We start from the raw sequence: 14,992 nt of genomic DNA, 5'->3' as shown, positions 1-14,992 counted from the left end.
ACACCGTTGCAGTCCCTTGTGTGTGGACAGGGATTTATACACTGGCAGGTCTGGGAAAATGAGCAGAGCTCGAAATCTAAGCCATTTTCTTACCTTTTTAAAATAGAAACATCTGACCTGATGGACAAGACCTCTCCTGTGCTTTTTGTGACCTATGTTAATACATTTCCCCTGCATTTCCAATATAGTGGCAACCTTCTTCCATACTTTACCCAGAAGCTGCCCTTTTATTCCATATTTATTTTCAGACACCGCTGGAGTCAGGAGATCCTCTTCTCCCCCTCACCCCCACCCTGAGAACTGGAGGTGCATCTTTGGCTGTAGTGCATGCACACTCATTCATGGAGGCAGATTGTGCTTTAAAAAAAATTCTGCTGTTCTGGCTCAGGATGGCTAATGAATCACAGACATATGCTACTGTACATTAAAGTGTCCCTATAGCTCAGAAGCAGCAGCTGACTGCAAAAGATGCCAGATCTGTCCATTTTATGAGAAGTAAATGTGTTAATATAAGTAGGCTACAATACTATGCCCACTTACCTGGGAGTAAACCCTATTGAACTCAATGGGACTTACTTCTGAGTAGACATGTATAGGATAGCACTGTTAATATTCTATTTCACATGCTTCAGTTAGTGCTGTGCCGAAAATTTCTCCCACATATTTTTAGGCCACTCTCATTCAATTTGACAGTAAAAAAAATTGCTTTCTGGGGGAAATTCAGTGGTGAAGAAAAATTTTGAGACAATGGGTAATATGCTATAGGTCCCAGCCCCCATGCACACAGCCCTGTAAGCCCGCAGCTGTGATATCACACTTCCAGGGACGAGCTTTCACACGCATGAAAATGCACATTTCCAGAAGCAGCACGACCTGTCCCTTCTGGAAACATGTGGTTTTGTGCATGCCGGGGCTCCCCCCCACCCAGTGCAATAGCATGGCTACATGCAGTAGGGCCCGCACATGGACCTTGGTTGACAGGGCTGTGTGTGTACGTGGACTGGGGCCCAGTAGTGCAGGCTGCACACGCATGGCCCCTATAGGATAATACCCATTCTCATGGGTTGGGGTTGGGTTTCTTGTGTTTAACATACTGGTGACTGAGGTGTGCAAGTGTCTTTTGTTGTTGTTGTTGTACACTAATCTTTTCAGCAGCTTGCAGCCTCCTTGGCTTCCCACACTTCAGTTAAAGCACAGGGGAAGACATCATGAGGTAGAACAGTGGAAGACTCTTTCATGAGGGAAAGAGGAAATCGGAGGACATGCTTGGCTCAGCACTAGTTCCACCTCTTCCCTGAAGCTGGACACAACATTGTCCCCCTCAAACATGCATTGTGCTGGATGCAAAGTCGAGGCCAGCTTGCCAAAAGGGTTATGTCGTTTCCACTTTCAGTGACAGCACCACCACCCCGCCCAAAAAAACCCTTAGGAAAAAAGAAAGAAGCCGTGCTACAGCTCCTGCCAGTGGTGAGCCCTACCTGTGAGAAACTGTTGGGAATTTCTCCTTCCCCTGGAGAAATTCGGTGAATTTGACCCCCCACTTTCTCTGCCCATTTCATTTCATTTATTTCATTTCTATACTGCCCAATAGCCGAAGCCGATTGCATTGAAACTAGAGCTGCCCACAAACAGAAATGAGAATTTCGAGAGGTCATTTGTTCACAGCTCTAGTTTCAATGCATTTTTTTTTTTCTTTTTAAGTCCTTTAAAAAGTCCCCCTTCCCCCCAGGGAAAAAGTCTGCCTTGCTGCGTCCTGACAAGTAAAACTTTGTCAGGGGGAGGAAGGATCTCTGAGCCCGCCCTGGGAGCCACGACAGGCACTTCTCTCCTGTGGAGAGTGGGCTGCACTTCGCGATTTCTGCTTTTGGTTGCTATTGCCTTAACTGCAACTCTGTGAAATGGTGATACGCTGTACTTTACTTTATTTCTGGAATGGGAATTGGCTGCTCGACCTCCTGGCCGAGGTGAAAAGTCTATGCGTAACCTCGGGCAGGAGACCGAGTCAGCAACTTTACAGCCTCGCCTTTTCCCGCTCCTCTGGGGAGAGGTCACCCCCCATGGGCGTCCGTCGATATCCCCGCCTGCTCCCCTTCAGAGAGGCCAAAGGGAAAGCGGGAAACAGACGCTCCCTCCTGCTGCCCCGAAACCTTTTCTCCTCAGAGCGCGCCGCGCTCGAAGGCCAGGCAGGAGGCGGCCAGCTCGCTCTTTCCCGCTCCTCGTCAATAATCGCCCAGGCTGCCCGCTCTCGCCCCTCTCTTTCCTCTCATACTGAACTCTTTCTCTCCCTCATCTCCCCGCGGCCCCGGCGATCCCCTTCGCTAAAGCCAGAATGCGCGGAGGGAAACTGTGACATTTCTCTCGGAAGAGACAGCCCGTCTCCTTCGGGGGTGTTGCGTGCATCGGAGCGGGGTGCGGTGGGGATGAATTTGCGGTGTCGCTTCGGAGGGAGCTTCGTCTCGCGCCCGACTTGCCACTTATGCTGACACAAACACATTCCCACACGCTCTCCCGCCACCTCAGTTGCCGATGAGGGCCTTAAAGATCTTAAGAAGACAGTGGAGGCTGGCGGCTCCTATTTCGGTGGGGCTGTGCATCCATTCAGGGTTTCAGTTAGAACTCTAAAGGATCTATCCAAGGTGCTGAACCTATTTTTAGGGCTTGGCTCAGGACCTTGGACAGCTCCTTTAGAGTTCTGCCTGAAGCCCAGAATGGATGCGCTGCCCCACCGAAATCAGAGCCACCAGCCTCCACTGTTGGGCGGAGGAGGTGGGAAGCAGGTTGCCAGAGGGCGAGCGAAAAAAGTGGCGCCAGGCGCACGGCGGAGAATTCGGCGTGGCGAGTCTGTGGGCAGAAAGAGACACCCCCCCCCCTCCCCGCACACTGGCCCGTGAGCTACGACGAGACAGGACACGGACGGGGTGTGCTGGGAGAAGGGAATAACGGAGCTGGTGCAAAATGTTAATGTCGGTGGATAAATGAGGCGCAGCACGCGCGGGTGACGAGCAATGCGCCCCGGGGGAGGACAAGCCCGGCGCCTGGGTGCTGCTGGACACGGTGGTGAGGCAGCCCAGCCAGCGGACCCAGTGTGGGACGGCGGCGCGCGGGGGGTTGCCTGGCATGGGCGATGATAATGAACAGGATAGGGCGCCCCGCGGGGTTCTGAACAGCCGAGATTAGACGCACCGCAGGTCGGGCGTGCCCAGTCTTGTCTTATCTAGGGACGAAAACTGGAGGCGTGCTGCAAACGGTGGGCAGCGCGTAGGCAGCGCACCAGAGACAGGAGTTGGTGAGAGCAGAAGACGGTGCGCAACCGCGAGCCAGAGAGAACTGGAGGCTTTTCATTCCCCACGGGGCGAGAGCGCGCGCGATCCCGGGGGGGGGGGGGGCTTGCTCGCCGGCGAAGAGACTCAGTGAGAAGGAGTGATGGATGAAGGGGGGGGGGGGGAGAAAGACGTTGCCGTGTAGTGGTAACAAAGCTCCCAACTGCGCACGGTGAACAAGGGAGGAAGCGGAGCCACGGCTGGGTGGCGGGCACGTTGGGAGGCTCCAGGCATCTCCAGGTAACAGGACGCCTTGGAAAGCTGCGTCGAAGCGTGTTAGAGGCAGGCGATGCTGAGCTAAAGGGGCCGCCAACCCGGCTCGGTAGATAAGGCGTCTCCTCCTCTTCCTCCTCCTCGGTGGACTGTCCATCTTACAGTGAAGGGAAAAGGGAATCACCCCGCGTGGCTAGCTCTCCTTCCCAACGGCCACGGGAATAGCGCGCGGTGGCCGCGGTGGGTGTGCGGGTGGCCCAGGATGGAGTGGTCGGTCAAGGGCGAGCTCGCTGGGGAATCGCTCCTTCGGTGAAGGCACAGCGCCGAGCCGCCGACCTGCCTGCCTGCCGCCCCCACCTCGCGCTCTGCCAGCTTCACTTGGCTTTACCTGGCGCGGGGAGACTTTCCCCTCCTTCTGGGGCGCACGGATAGCGGAGGCGGAGGAGGAGGCGGAGGAGGCCGCCCTCTTCCTTTGGTCCCTCCCCCCGTCCCTCTCCTCCTCACCAGCCACTCCACCCCTTCTCCGCTTTCCGCCCCCCCCCCCGGGGGGGTGCATTTCAGGGCTCTCTGGCTCGTCCTGTTTGTTGTTTGTTGAGCCTTCCTTCGGGGAGGTGGGGAGGGGGCGGGGAGGGGGAGGGGACTCGGGGCTTGGGAGACGTCGGCGGCCCCGCTCTTATTGCCACTGAGTTGCGCTTCTCCTCCTCAGGCTGCGGGAAGGAGCCGCCTGGCCGTTTGGCACTTCTGCGCCCTTCTCCCGCCATCACTAGGCTGGATTACGGCGCGCAGAGGCGGTGCCCCCGCGCTCAGTTGCATTGGGGGGCTGCCAAGCCCACCGCCGCTTTGCGCCGCGCGCCCCAGCCGCCCTCGCAGGAGCGGGCGAGCGCAGGGAGCCGGCATCGCGCGCATCTCGAGTCCTCCCCCCCCCGTCCCCCGGAGAGCAGAGGATCCCTTCCAGGAAGGGATCGCTCGGGACGGAGACGCCTCTGCCTCTCCTGCCGCGACAGGCGAGCTGATCGAGAGGTGAAGAGGGCAGGAGGGAGGGATGAAGTTGGGCAAAAGGTCGCCGCCTCCTCCAGCTGCTTCCTCAACAGTGCTTTCCCTTCTTCCTCCGCGCAACAGACAGGCACCCATCTCTCCGCGGTGAGCCCTTCTTCTCTTGGAGAGTTTTGCAACCAGCTGAGCGGAGGGAGCCGCGACGGATTCCCCCCACCCCGCTCCCCTCCCCTCCCCTGTTGTGACTTCCTTGTTAGTTTTTCCACCGTGCTTTTTTGTGTTGTTTTTTTAAAAGTCTGCTTGGAAATGGCCAGGGCAGTGACGCCTGGAAAGGGAACAAGTGTGGGAAAAGGCAGAGGAAACCGGAGCTAAATGACAGGATGCAGGAGCCTTGAGGAGATACACACACAAAACAGAGGAGCGCCTCTTGCTACCGACGGGACGCTTGCTGCTGCCGCCGCTGCCGCACTCTGGAGCCAGCTTTCTGATCTTTTTCACCGGCCCTACCGGAGGATTTAAGACCTAAGAGGAATTGTCTGCTGAGACGGGATATTGTGTTCTTTCTTCAGTCCTTCTGTGCTGAGAAAGGAAGATGGACTGGGGACTCTTTCTGCACTGGGCAGCCCTCAGCCTCACCCTTGGTAGGGCTTTGAAGAGTGGTAAGTGACACCCCGTTGCTTTCAGGTGCATCCAGGTAGCTACAAGCAGAGGGTCCCTTACCTGAGCCCCTGATATGCTAAGCCAGCCATAAAGCAGGGTTCAGACTGTAACTCAGACATGGAGTATAGGGAAACTTAAGTAACATCAGTAAACAAGTTAAATAAGTAAAAACCCTGGATATTCACCCAGAGTTATGCCCATTCATCACACATGGTTTGTCATCCCCTCCTTTTCAGTTTGATACATAATACCAAATAAAACAAGAGCTGGTGGCTTTCGCAAGATCAGGGAAGCCAATTATTTTAATGTGTCCTGCCCTTGGCAATGTCACAAGATCCCCCCTTTAAAATGGCCAGATAGTATACTTCAAAGACAAGGCTTTTCTGGAGAGAATGGAAGCTAAGGGAGATATATTTGGCCATGTTTTGTAACTATGTTAGGCACCTTTCCAGTCTTTCTCTTCATCTATCTCTACACCGAAATAAAAGGTCTTGAGCTCAAGGGGTACTTGCTGTGTCAATCTAGGGGATCTAAGGCATTATTCTTAGACAGCAGTTCTAAGAGAAATCCCATTGCACATAATTTGTATCTGGCTTTGAGACAGCCCTTACTAGCAGCTTCAGAATGGTGAGTGCTTCCTCCTTCATCCAGTAGTGCTATGGCACCCAGAACATCTCCCTAAATTATGCAGTTTTTAAAGAGGAACTAACTCTGGGAATTGTTGACATTTAACCTGCACACATGAGAAAGAAGTTCTTATGGGTTTATCCTTCCTGGAGAATTATTATTGTTAGCTATTATTGTTAGCTAATGACCAAATATTTGCTTTTAGTCCGATTAGGATTTCAATCAACGTAATTAAAAGAAGGCGGCATCCTCCACTTAGAATGGTATATTGTTTTAATAAGAGGCCACCAGTGGAGTATGCTTTACAGCGAAGGATTTAGATCACGCTTTATGATGGGAGTTAATCTTTTTCCAATATATTTTGAGGAGATTAGCTAATTTAGCAAGAAATAAGTTCTTCCTCTACTCCTTCTGTTATGATGACCCAGGGTGGGGTGGTGGGGGTGGGGGACACCTTGTAAAGGAAGCATTTATTTGCACATCATTCATTGAGAAACATACCCGAGAACCAGTTTGGCCTAATCTTCTTGAAGAGTGTAGTTAACTAGACCTCGTCTTTCAATCTGAAGTCTTTCTTTGCAATGATAACAGGATCATGCTGTATGTCTTCATCGATTCATGAGCAGTGTTGAGTTAATGGAGATGAGTAAATAAGGAGGGAAGAACCAAAGACATAAAGTGGAATGAGATGCGCCGAGTGCCTTTGTGCCATTACGAGTAATATCATTCTCTTAAGTGCATGGGAAGAGCTGTGAGGAAGAAGCTATGAAGCTGTCATTGAGTCTGAACAGCTTTCTATAATAGCCCTGTTAGAGTCATCTCTTCTGCAACTTAGCAGACCCAAGGATGCCACATCTACCTCTGTCCAGTACTAGTGTCTGCTAAATTAATTCATTAACCTTATTTAGGGCTAATGGTCCAAAGTCGTTAGGAACTGCTCCTCTTAATCAAGTGTGAGAGAGATTTCACAGAGCCAAGGAGTCTAGCAGCTCCCTGCATTATCTTATTATACTATCACTTTCCCAGGAGTTACCGATTAAAGTACGGTTGGTAGTGAGCCCACCTAAATGTCTTCTGGAGTGACTCTGTCAAGTGACTCGCAACAGCACTGGTTTATTTCACTCATTTAACAAATGCCAGATTCTGCCATGTTGTTTGCCTAGAACTAGAGTGGACTTAATGAGGCAGGATCGTTTTCCAAGTCTGTCTGCTGCACACGGCAAATCATGAGAGATTGTCTCTGAAACTACATGCAGGCGGCTTGAAGATGAATCTCATGGGCTGCAGATTTTGAACTCTTAGCTGCAACATCTTTTGTTCTTTGGAAAGCAGCATGCTATGAAAACTATCAAAGCAGAAATAAATAGTAGCTTATAACCAACTCAGAAATAATAATTCATTGAACAACCCCCTATTATACACTATCTCATTTTCTTCTAATTTATGACAAATGTTTCCTATAATGGCAGTAGTTTATGCATTTTTAATGTGCCCTTTATCTTTCATTTCCATTTGACCTGGTTTTCCTATAATAAAATTCTGCACATTTATATCTTCATGTAGAGAACAAGTAATGCCATTTTCATTTCACAAGAATTCTATCAGATACAGAATATCAACTTGCATATGCCATTATTGGGAAAAAGTGAAATATGCCAGTGTGTCATTTATTAATGCTTGCCTATTTATTTGATGTTAGCAGAAAATATTTGAGAAAAGTGTCATTGGCCAAAGCTGTATAGTAAGAAAGAAGTCCATAATAATTAAAAGTGACAATGCAAACCTACACAAAGCAACTGAACAAGATACCTTGGAGGTTGGATTATTTTACCTCTTTTTCACCTTTCAACGATTCTCTGGAATTAACCCTAACATGGCTCATGAGAGGAGCAGCCAGATTACTTGCACTTGGAGGACTAGGGAACTTACTCAACAGTTTTGTAATTAGAAATAAAGGTTGTTTTGCTTTGCTTTCTGCTCCCCTACCCTTACCTGGTCTCCCATCAGTGTAAGTGGAGGGAGGGAGTGGGGGACTTCTTTAAAGGAGTAAACTGCTTTAGCATTGCTGCTTCAGCACATCTACTTTGTTCTTTGGTAGTCTGGACCTGAATAGCACAGATAACTTCAGATTGCATAGATTTAGGATCTGATAAAACAAAAAGAAAAGATTGCTGTAAACAAGCAGGGGTCTAGGAAGACAAGCTCTGCTGTCAAATGACATAGAACAGGCTTCTCACCAAAAAGCTAAGGACAGGGGTCAGACAGCATATCACTGCTCTTTGAGCCACTCTCCATTGAAAACTTGTTACTTAATGACATTACAGTTTCCTGTAATAATTAAGTTTTGTGCAGAACCCTGTTAGACATTGTTAGCATCCGCTGTAGGAATGCTTTAAAGTAACAAAGGACTTTGTTTGGGTAAAGAAGTTTTTACCGCTATCCTGTTCTGAGATATATACAGATATATAAAATAATATGAAGAAAGAGCTAATGACTATATGGAGCTGATGGCTGAAGGTTCCATCTGCCACAGAATGGTGTTATCTGTAAATTATACACCAAAAATAGTGTTTGCAAAAATAAGTTATGAGAAACACAGTTCATTATCCAGACCTGAAATAGTGAATGAAATGCCATATAGATATTTGATTGATCAATGGAATAGTATGACCTGAATAGGAAATGTGTTTGTTTTTAATTGCAGATAAATGTGGTGAAAATATAAAAATTGTAGAGCCGGGGTATCTCACTTCTCCTGGCTACCCTAATACTTATCATCCAAGCCAAAAATGTGAATGGCTGATTCAAGCTCCTCAACCGTACCAGAGAATTATGATCAACTTCAATCCTCATTTTGATTTGGAGGACAGAGAGTGCAAGTAAGTGTGTGACAGTGTGTGACTGTGTGAGATGGTCTGTTAAGGGAACCATAGCACCACCTAGTGGACAAAAATATCTGTAGTGTCTTATTGGGGGGTGGGGAGATAAAACAGCTGATGAGCACAAAACTGTGTGTGTAAAATGAATCCTTCAGAGATTTGAATCCAAACTAGATCATATGCTTGCGGTAAAGATATTAATTCAAGGGCTTACTGCATGCCAGGCACCCTGTAACTTTGTATGAGATATAATCTTGTAATCCCGCTGTCTCTTTTGCTGCAAACGTGGATCCATTAGTTGCTATTTCCTTTGAAACTTTTCCCTCAGCCATTCAGTGACATGGAGGAGCTGTCTGGAATGCCTGTGCAGGAGGAGCTGGGGAGAAATAAGCATTAGCCTCTGCATTCGCAATTGGGGACCACTAACTATAATAATGCAATGAATATGAACTTGAGCACGCTCCGGGAGAGAGCGCAGGACAGGAAGGCCTGGCATGCTATGGTCCATGGGGTCACGAAGAGTCGGACACGACTGAACGACTGAACAACAACAACTATAATAATGGCTTAGAAAAGACGTGATGCTTAAGAAAAAGAAGTTAGAGTACATGAAGTTGTAGTTCATTTTTGTTTGATGAGAGAGGCTGTACATTCCTGTGACATAATAATAATGGATTATTATCAGGGTGTAACAACCAAGTGTGTGTGTGCTTGTGTGTGTTTACTGTGTTAGTACAGTAAGTTGGACAAATATTTCTGTCGGATCAGAAAAAGTCAGTTCTTTAAAATAAGATAACCGAAATTGTTCTTCATTTTGAGTTGCTGGGTCAGCTTGGAGAAAAGGCTTTTCCTGGTATGAGGGCTGGATTGGTAGATATTTATTGCATGCAGTGTGGTACATAAAGTACTTGCCAATGCTTAATTCTGACTGAAATGTTCACAGGCTAAAGTGGTACCGTCTTCTCAGAGAGCTCACTTTTCGTATGTGGAGTTGACAGTGTAAAAGTGACCCTAGGTGAAGCTCATTCCTTATGTCAAAATGTGCTGCTTCACACAGAAGGTTTGAGAACTAGCTTTGTCTCTGAGGTAATGAATTATGATGGGAAACATGGCTTTAAAGTGGGAGTGCTTTCAAATTTGCCATATGAAGACATACAGTGAGGGGACTGAGCCATCTCAAGCTGTGAATGCTTAACTGAACCTTTGTCATCCTCAAAAGAACCCTCTGACATAAGCTAATAATGCACCCACTTTACAGATGGGGATGAAAGCTGTGATTTGTACAAAGTTAGTCCATGACTTTGTGTCTGAATGGGGATTTGTACCCAAATGACCTGGGTCCATATAAACCACCACCCTTGCCACATAAACACACTGGCTTTATCAAAGGACAGCAGGCTATGCCCTAAACCAGGGAGAGACATGGTGCTTTCCAGATGTTTTGGACTACAAATCCCATCAGCCTCAGCCAACATGACCAATGGTGAAGGATTATAGGGAGTTGTCATCCAAAACATCTGGAAGGCTCCAATTTGCCTATCCCTGCTCTGAACAAAGACTGAATGCCTGGGTGGGCAATTCTGGATACCATGGATAGTCTTCAAGGCAAGTACTTATGGCAGCCTTCCCCAACCTGGAAGGAAGCAAGTACTGCCAAGTACTTATGGCAGCCTTCCCCCAACATCCTCCAGATATTTTGGATGATCCCATCATCCATGACAATTGGTTATGCTGGCTGGGTTGATGGGAACTGTAGTCCAGTCAGGAGACACCAGGTTGGGGGAGGCTCTTTTAAGACTGTGTTCCATCATGATTGCTACAATACCATAGGCAACCCCTTGCAAATGCCTTCTTTGCACCAAGTATGAATAGTCAGAGTATCCAGGGAAGTGTTCTTGGTGGCTCCTCTAGAGGGATATCAAATGACCAAAGTCTTGTGAAAACAGTATAAAACCTCTTCTTTAAGTAGGTATTTTGTGGTCAGAAATGAGACCAACATCATTATAATTTTAGAGTATTATTATGTTTCATATATTAAGAACGTAAGAAGAGCCATGCTGACTCAGACCAAGAGTCCATTCAGTCCAGCATTCTGTTCACAAAGTGGCTAACCAGCTGCCCATGGGAGCCCTCAAGCAGGGCATGAGTGCAACAGCACCCTCCCACCCATGTTCCCCAGCAACCTGTGTACATAGACATGCTACGTCTGATACTGGAGGTAGAATATAGCCATCAGGACTAGTAGCCACTGATATCCTTATCCTCCATGAATTTGTCCAATCCCCTGTTAAAGCCACCCAATTTGGTGGCCATCGCTATATCTTGTGGGAGTGAATTCCATAGTTTAACTATGCACTGTGTGAGGAAGTACGTCCTTTTATCTGTCCTGAATTTCCCACCAATGAACTTCTGTCCTGAATCTCCCACCAATACCTGACCCCAGGTTCTAGTAGTATGAGAGAGGGAGAAAAATGTCAACCTATCCACTGTCTCTACAACATGCATAATTTTGTACACCTCTATCATGTCTCCCCTTACTTGATTCTTTTCAAAGCTAAACAGTCCCAGATGTTGTAACCCTTCATCATAGGGGAGTTGCTCCATGCCCTTGATCAGAAATAAATAAATAAATTTTAGTTGCTCTTTTATGCACTTTTTCCAACTCTACAATTTATTTATTTATTTATTTATTTATTTCATTTCTATACCGCCCAATAGCCGAAGCTTTCTGGGCGGTTCACAAAAACTAAAACCAAACAACACACAATAAAACAATTTAAAATATATAGAACATTAAAACCACAATATAACAATACAACCACAATAAAACCTAGCAGCAGTACAGGAGTTTAAAATACAGATTTAAAACAGCAAAGATAAAAATTTAGAAAGCTAAAATGCCTGGGAAAATAAAAAGGTCTTCACCTGGCGCCGAAAGGAGTACAATGTAGGCGCCAGGCGAACCTCACTAGGGAGCTCATTCCAGAGCCGGGGTGCCACAACAGAAAAAGCCCTCCTCCTAGTAGCCACCCGCCTCACTTCCTTTGGCAGGGGCTCACGGAGAAGTGCCGCTGATGATGATCTTAAGGTCCGGGCAGGCACATATGAGAGGAGGCGATCCTTCAGGTAACCTGGCCCCAAGCCGTTAAGGGCTTTGAATGTTAACACCAGCACTTTGAATCGGGCCCGGAAATGGACCGGCAGCCAGTGCAGCTGGAAAAGTACTGGCGTAATATGAGCTCACAGGCCAGTCCCTGTTAACAATCTTGCTGCCCTATTTTGGACCAGCTGAAGTTTCCGGACCGTTTTCAAAGGCAGCCCCACGTATAACGCATTGCAGTAATCCAGACGAGAAGTTATCAGAGCATGGATAACTGTAGCTAGGCTATCTCTGTCCAGATAAGGGCGTAGTTGGTATACCAGCCTAAGCTGATAAAAAGTGCTCCGTGCCACTGAGTTCACCTGTGCCTCAAGTGACAGTTCTGGATCCAAGAGCACCCCCAAACTACGAACCTGATCCTTTAGGGGGAGTGCAACCCCCTCCAGAACAGGTTGAATATCACCTAGCCGGGCAGACGAACCACCCACTAACAGTACCTCCGTCTTGTCTGGATTGAGTTTCAGTTTATTGGCCCTCATCCAGTCCATTACCGTGCCCAGGCACTGATTCAGAACAGCCACTGCCTCACCTGGTTTTGATGAGAAAGAGAGGTAGAGCTGGGTGTCATCCGCATATTGATGGCACCTCAGCCCACACCTCCGGATAACCTCCCCCAGCGGTTTCATGTAGATGTTAAACAGCATGGGGGATAGAATAGAGCCCTGTGGAACCCCATGGCACAATTGCCATGGCACAGAGCAATAATCCCCCAGCACCACCTTCTGGAATCGGCCATCCAAGTAGGAGCGGAACCACTGTAGTGCAGTGCCTCCAACTCCCAACCCAGACAACCTATCCAGAAGGATACCATGGTCAATGGTATCGAAAGCCGCTGAGAGGTCCAGGAGAATCAACAGGGTCGCACTCCCCCTGTCCCTCTCCCGGCAGAGGTCATCCCACAAGGCGACCAAGGCAGTTTCCGTTCCAAAACCAGGCCTGAAGCCCGATTGAAATGGATCTAGATAATCCGTTTCATTCAAGAGTGCCTGGAGCTGTCCTACAACTACCCGCTCAAGCACTTTGCCCAGGAAGGGGATGTTGGCCACTGGCCTATAATTGTTAACATCCTCTGGGTCCAGGTTAGGCTTTTTCAGGAGTGGTCTAATTACTGCCTCTTTTAAAGCGGCAGGCACCACTCCCTCTCTCAAGGAGGAATTTACAACCTCCTGGACCCAGCCGGACAACCCCTCCTTGTTTGATTTAATAAGCCATGAAGGGCAAGGGTCAAGCACACAAGTGGTCGATCGGACTTGGCCAAGCACCTTGTCCGCATCCTCAGGCCTCAGTAACTGAAACTCATCCAATAAAACTGGACCAGACGGTGCTCTGAACGCCTCTACCAATGGAACTGCATTAATGGTGGTGTCCAATTCATGACGAATCTGAGCGACTTTATCCTCAAAGTGCCACGCAAACTCGTCACAGCGTGCTACCGAGGGTTCCACCGTCTCTCTCCCTGGCCCAGAATGTAACAGGCCGCGAACCACTCGGAAAAGCTCCGCCGGGCGACACTGAGAAGATGCAATGCTGGTGGAAAAGAACTGCCTCTTTGCCACCCTCACCGCCACAGAGTAGGCTCGATAGTGGGCTCTTACCTGTGTTCGGTCAGACTCAGCACAAGTTTTCCTCCACCTGCGTTCTAGCCGTCTCCCCTCTTGCTTCATTGCCCTCAGCTCAGGTGTATACCAAGGAGCTGGCCGGGCTCTGCTCAGAGGGAGAGGGCGCTTGGGTGCGGTCGTGTCAACCGCCCGAGTCATCTCTGCATTCCACAGAGCGACCTGGGCTTCGACAGAAGCACCAGCCATACCAGCAGGAAAATCCCCCAGAGCCCTCTGGAATCCATCGGAATCCATTAATCTCCGGGGGCGGACCATTTTAATAGGTCCCCCACCCTTGCAGAGGGGAAAGGCCGCCAGAAGTCTAAACCTCAGCAGGAAGTGATCTGACCATGACAAAGGGACAGATGTTAATTCCTCTACTTTCAGATCACCATCCTCCTGCCCAGTCGAGAAAACCAGATCCAGCGTGTGTCCTTTTATATGCGTTGGGCCGATGACATGTTGGGACAGCCCCATGGTTGTCATGGCGGCCATGAAGTCCTGAGCCGCCCCGGATACAGCGGCCTCGGCATGAAAGTTGAGATCCCCCAGGACCATCATCCTGGGGGTCCTCAACACCAAGTCCGAGACCACCTCCGTCAGCTCAGGCAGGGAGTCCGATGGGCAGCGGGGTGGGCGGTACACCAACAGAATCCCTAATCTGTCCCAGGTACCCAACACAAGGTACAGACACTCAAGATCTGCACTCGAATGAGCAGGAAGCCTGGAGAGGGAGATTGAATTCCTATAGACCATGGCAACCCCCCCTCCCCGACCCTCAAGTCGGTGTTGGTGCTGCACTGAGTACCCAGGAGGGCACAGCTGGGAGAGAGTGACCCCTCCCAGTTCCCCCACCCAGGTCTCAGTAATACATGCCAGGTCAGCCCCCTCATCCACAATCAAATCATGGATGAGGGAGGTCTTATTTTGGGCCGACCTGGCATTCAGCAGCAGCACCACCAGACCCGAGGGCAGACTGGTAAGGCTGCCAGGAACCATCAGGTTGGGGGAAGAACCAGAAGAGGGGACAGCTGTAAGGTGTCTAGCCCCTCTTGTCTTCAGCTGGCCTGTTAATCCCCCAACGCCATACCTCCCCCTGCCCGTGACCACAGTTATGGTGGCACCTCCCCCACCCCCTGAGTTGTCCAATAGTCCTCCCAGGCACATATTAAAATATTAAGATATAAAATATACAACAGTTTAAAAGAATATAAAAGAGATAAAAGAGAACAGCAGCTAAGAAGGAGCAGATAGTCCACGTTTGCCCCTTCCCCTGGTCTTTAAAGCTGCTGCCCTCTGCTGCTGCTGCTATTTGCTGCTGGTGTTGTGGCTGCTGGTGTCTCTGGAGAGGCAGGTGGGTAGATCTTGCGACTCCAAGTGCGACGCCGAGGCGCACGCCGAGGCGCTGCCTCTGGCAGCCCCGCCTTAAGTACCTGTGGGCGGGGGCAGAAGCAGGATCAGGATCAGGATCACCCGGTGCAGCTGCTGGCTGGTCCTCCTTCCCCAGGCTCCTTCCCGAGCAGCCTCTGGCAGCCCCGCCTT

The 14,992-nt window shown here is 49.2% G+C and overlaps 1 protein-coding gene across 16 annotated transcripts in view; it reads left to right on the top strand.

The window, feature by feature from the left end:
• Positions 1-3,207: 3,207 nt before the first annotated feature.
• The window catches only part of NRP1 (neuropilin 1), a 233,159-nt gene continuing 221,374 nt past the window's right edge, over positions 3,208-14,992 (top strand). For 10 of the 16 annotated variants that reach the window (XR_014792444.1, XR_014792443.1, XR_014792438.1 and 7 more), the window contains exons 1-2: positions 3,310-5,185; positions 8,518-8,692. Coding sequence is in view for 8 of the 16 variants with exons in the window: in XM_084859200.1 (XP_084715326.1) it covers positions 5,119-5,185; positions 8,518-8,692 (242 nt within the window). In the remaining 8 variants the exon portion in view is untranslated. Of the gene's footprint in view, positions 5,186-8,517; positions 8,693-14,992 lie in introns of all 16 variants that reach the window. The other 6 variants (XM_084859198.1, XM_084859195.1, XM_084859196.1 and 3 more) reach the window with 6 other exon arrangements.

Source organism: Heloderma suspectum, chromosome 5 (genome assembly GCF_057233095.1).
Source record: "Heloderma suspectum isolate Gila_16-S chromosome 5, 16-S_ref, whole genome shotgun sequence".
In the NCBI taxonomy this organism is placed as follows: Eukaryota; Metazoa; Chordata; class Lepidosauria; order Squamata; family Helodermatidae; genus Heloderma; species Heloderma suspectum.
This window is presented reverse-complemented; position numbering and strand designations above follow the sequence as displayed.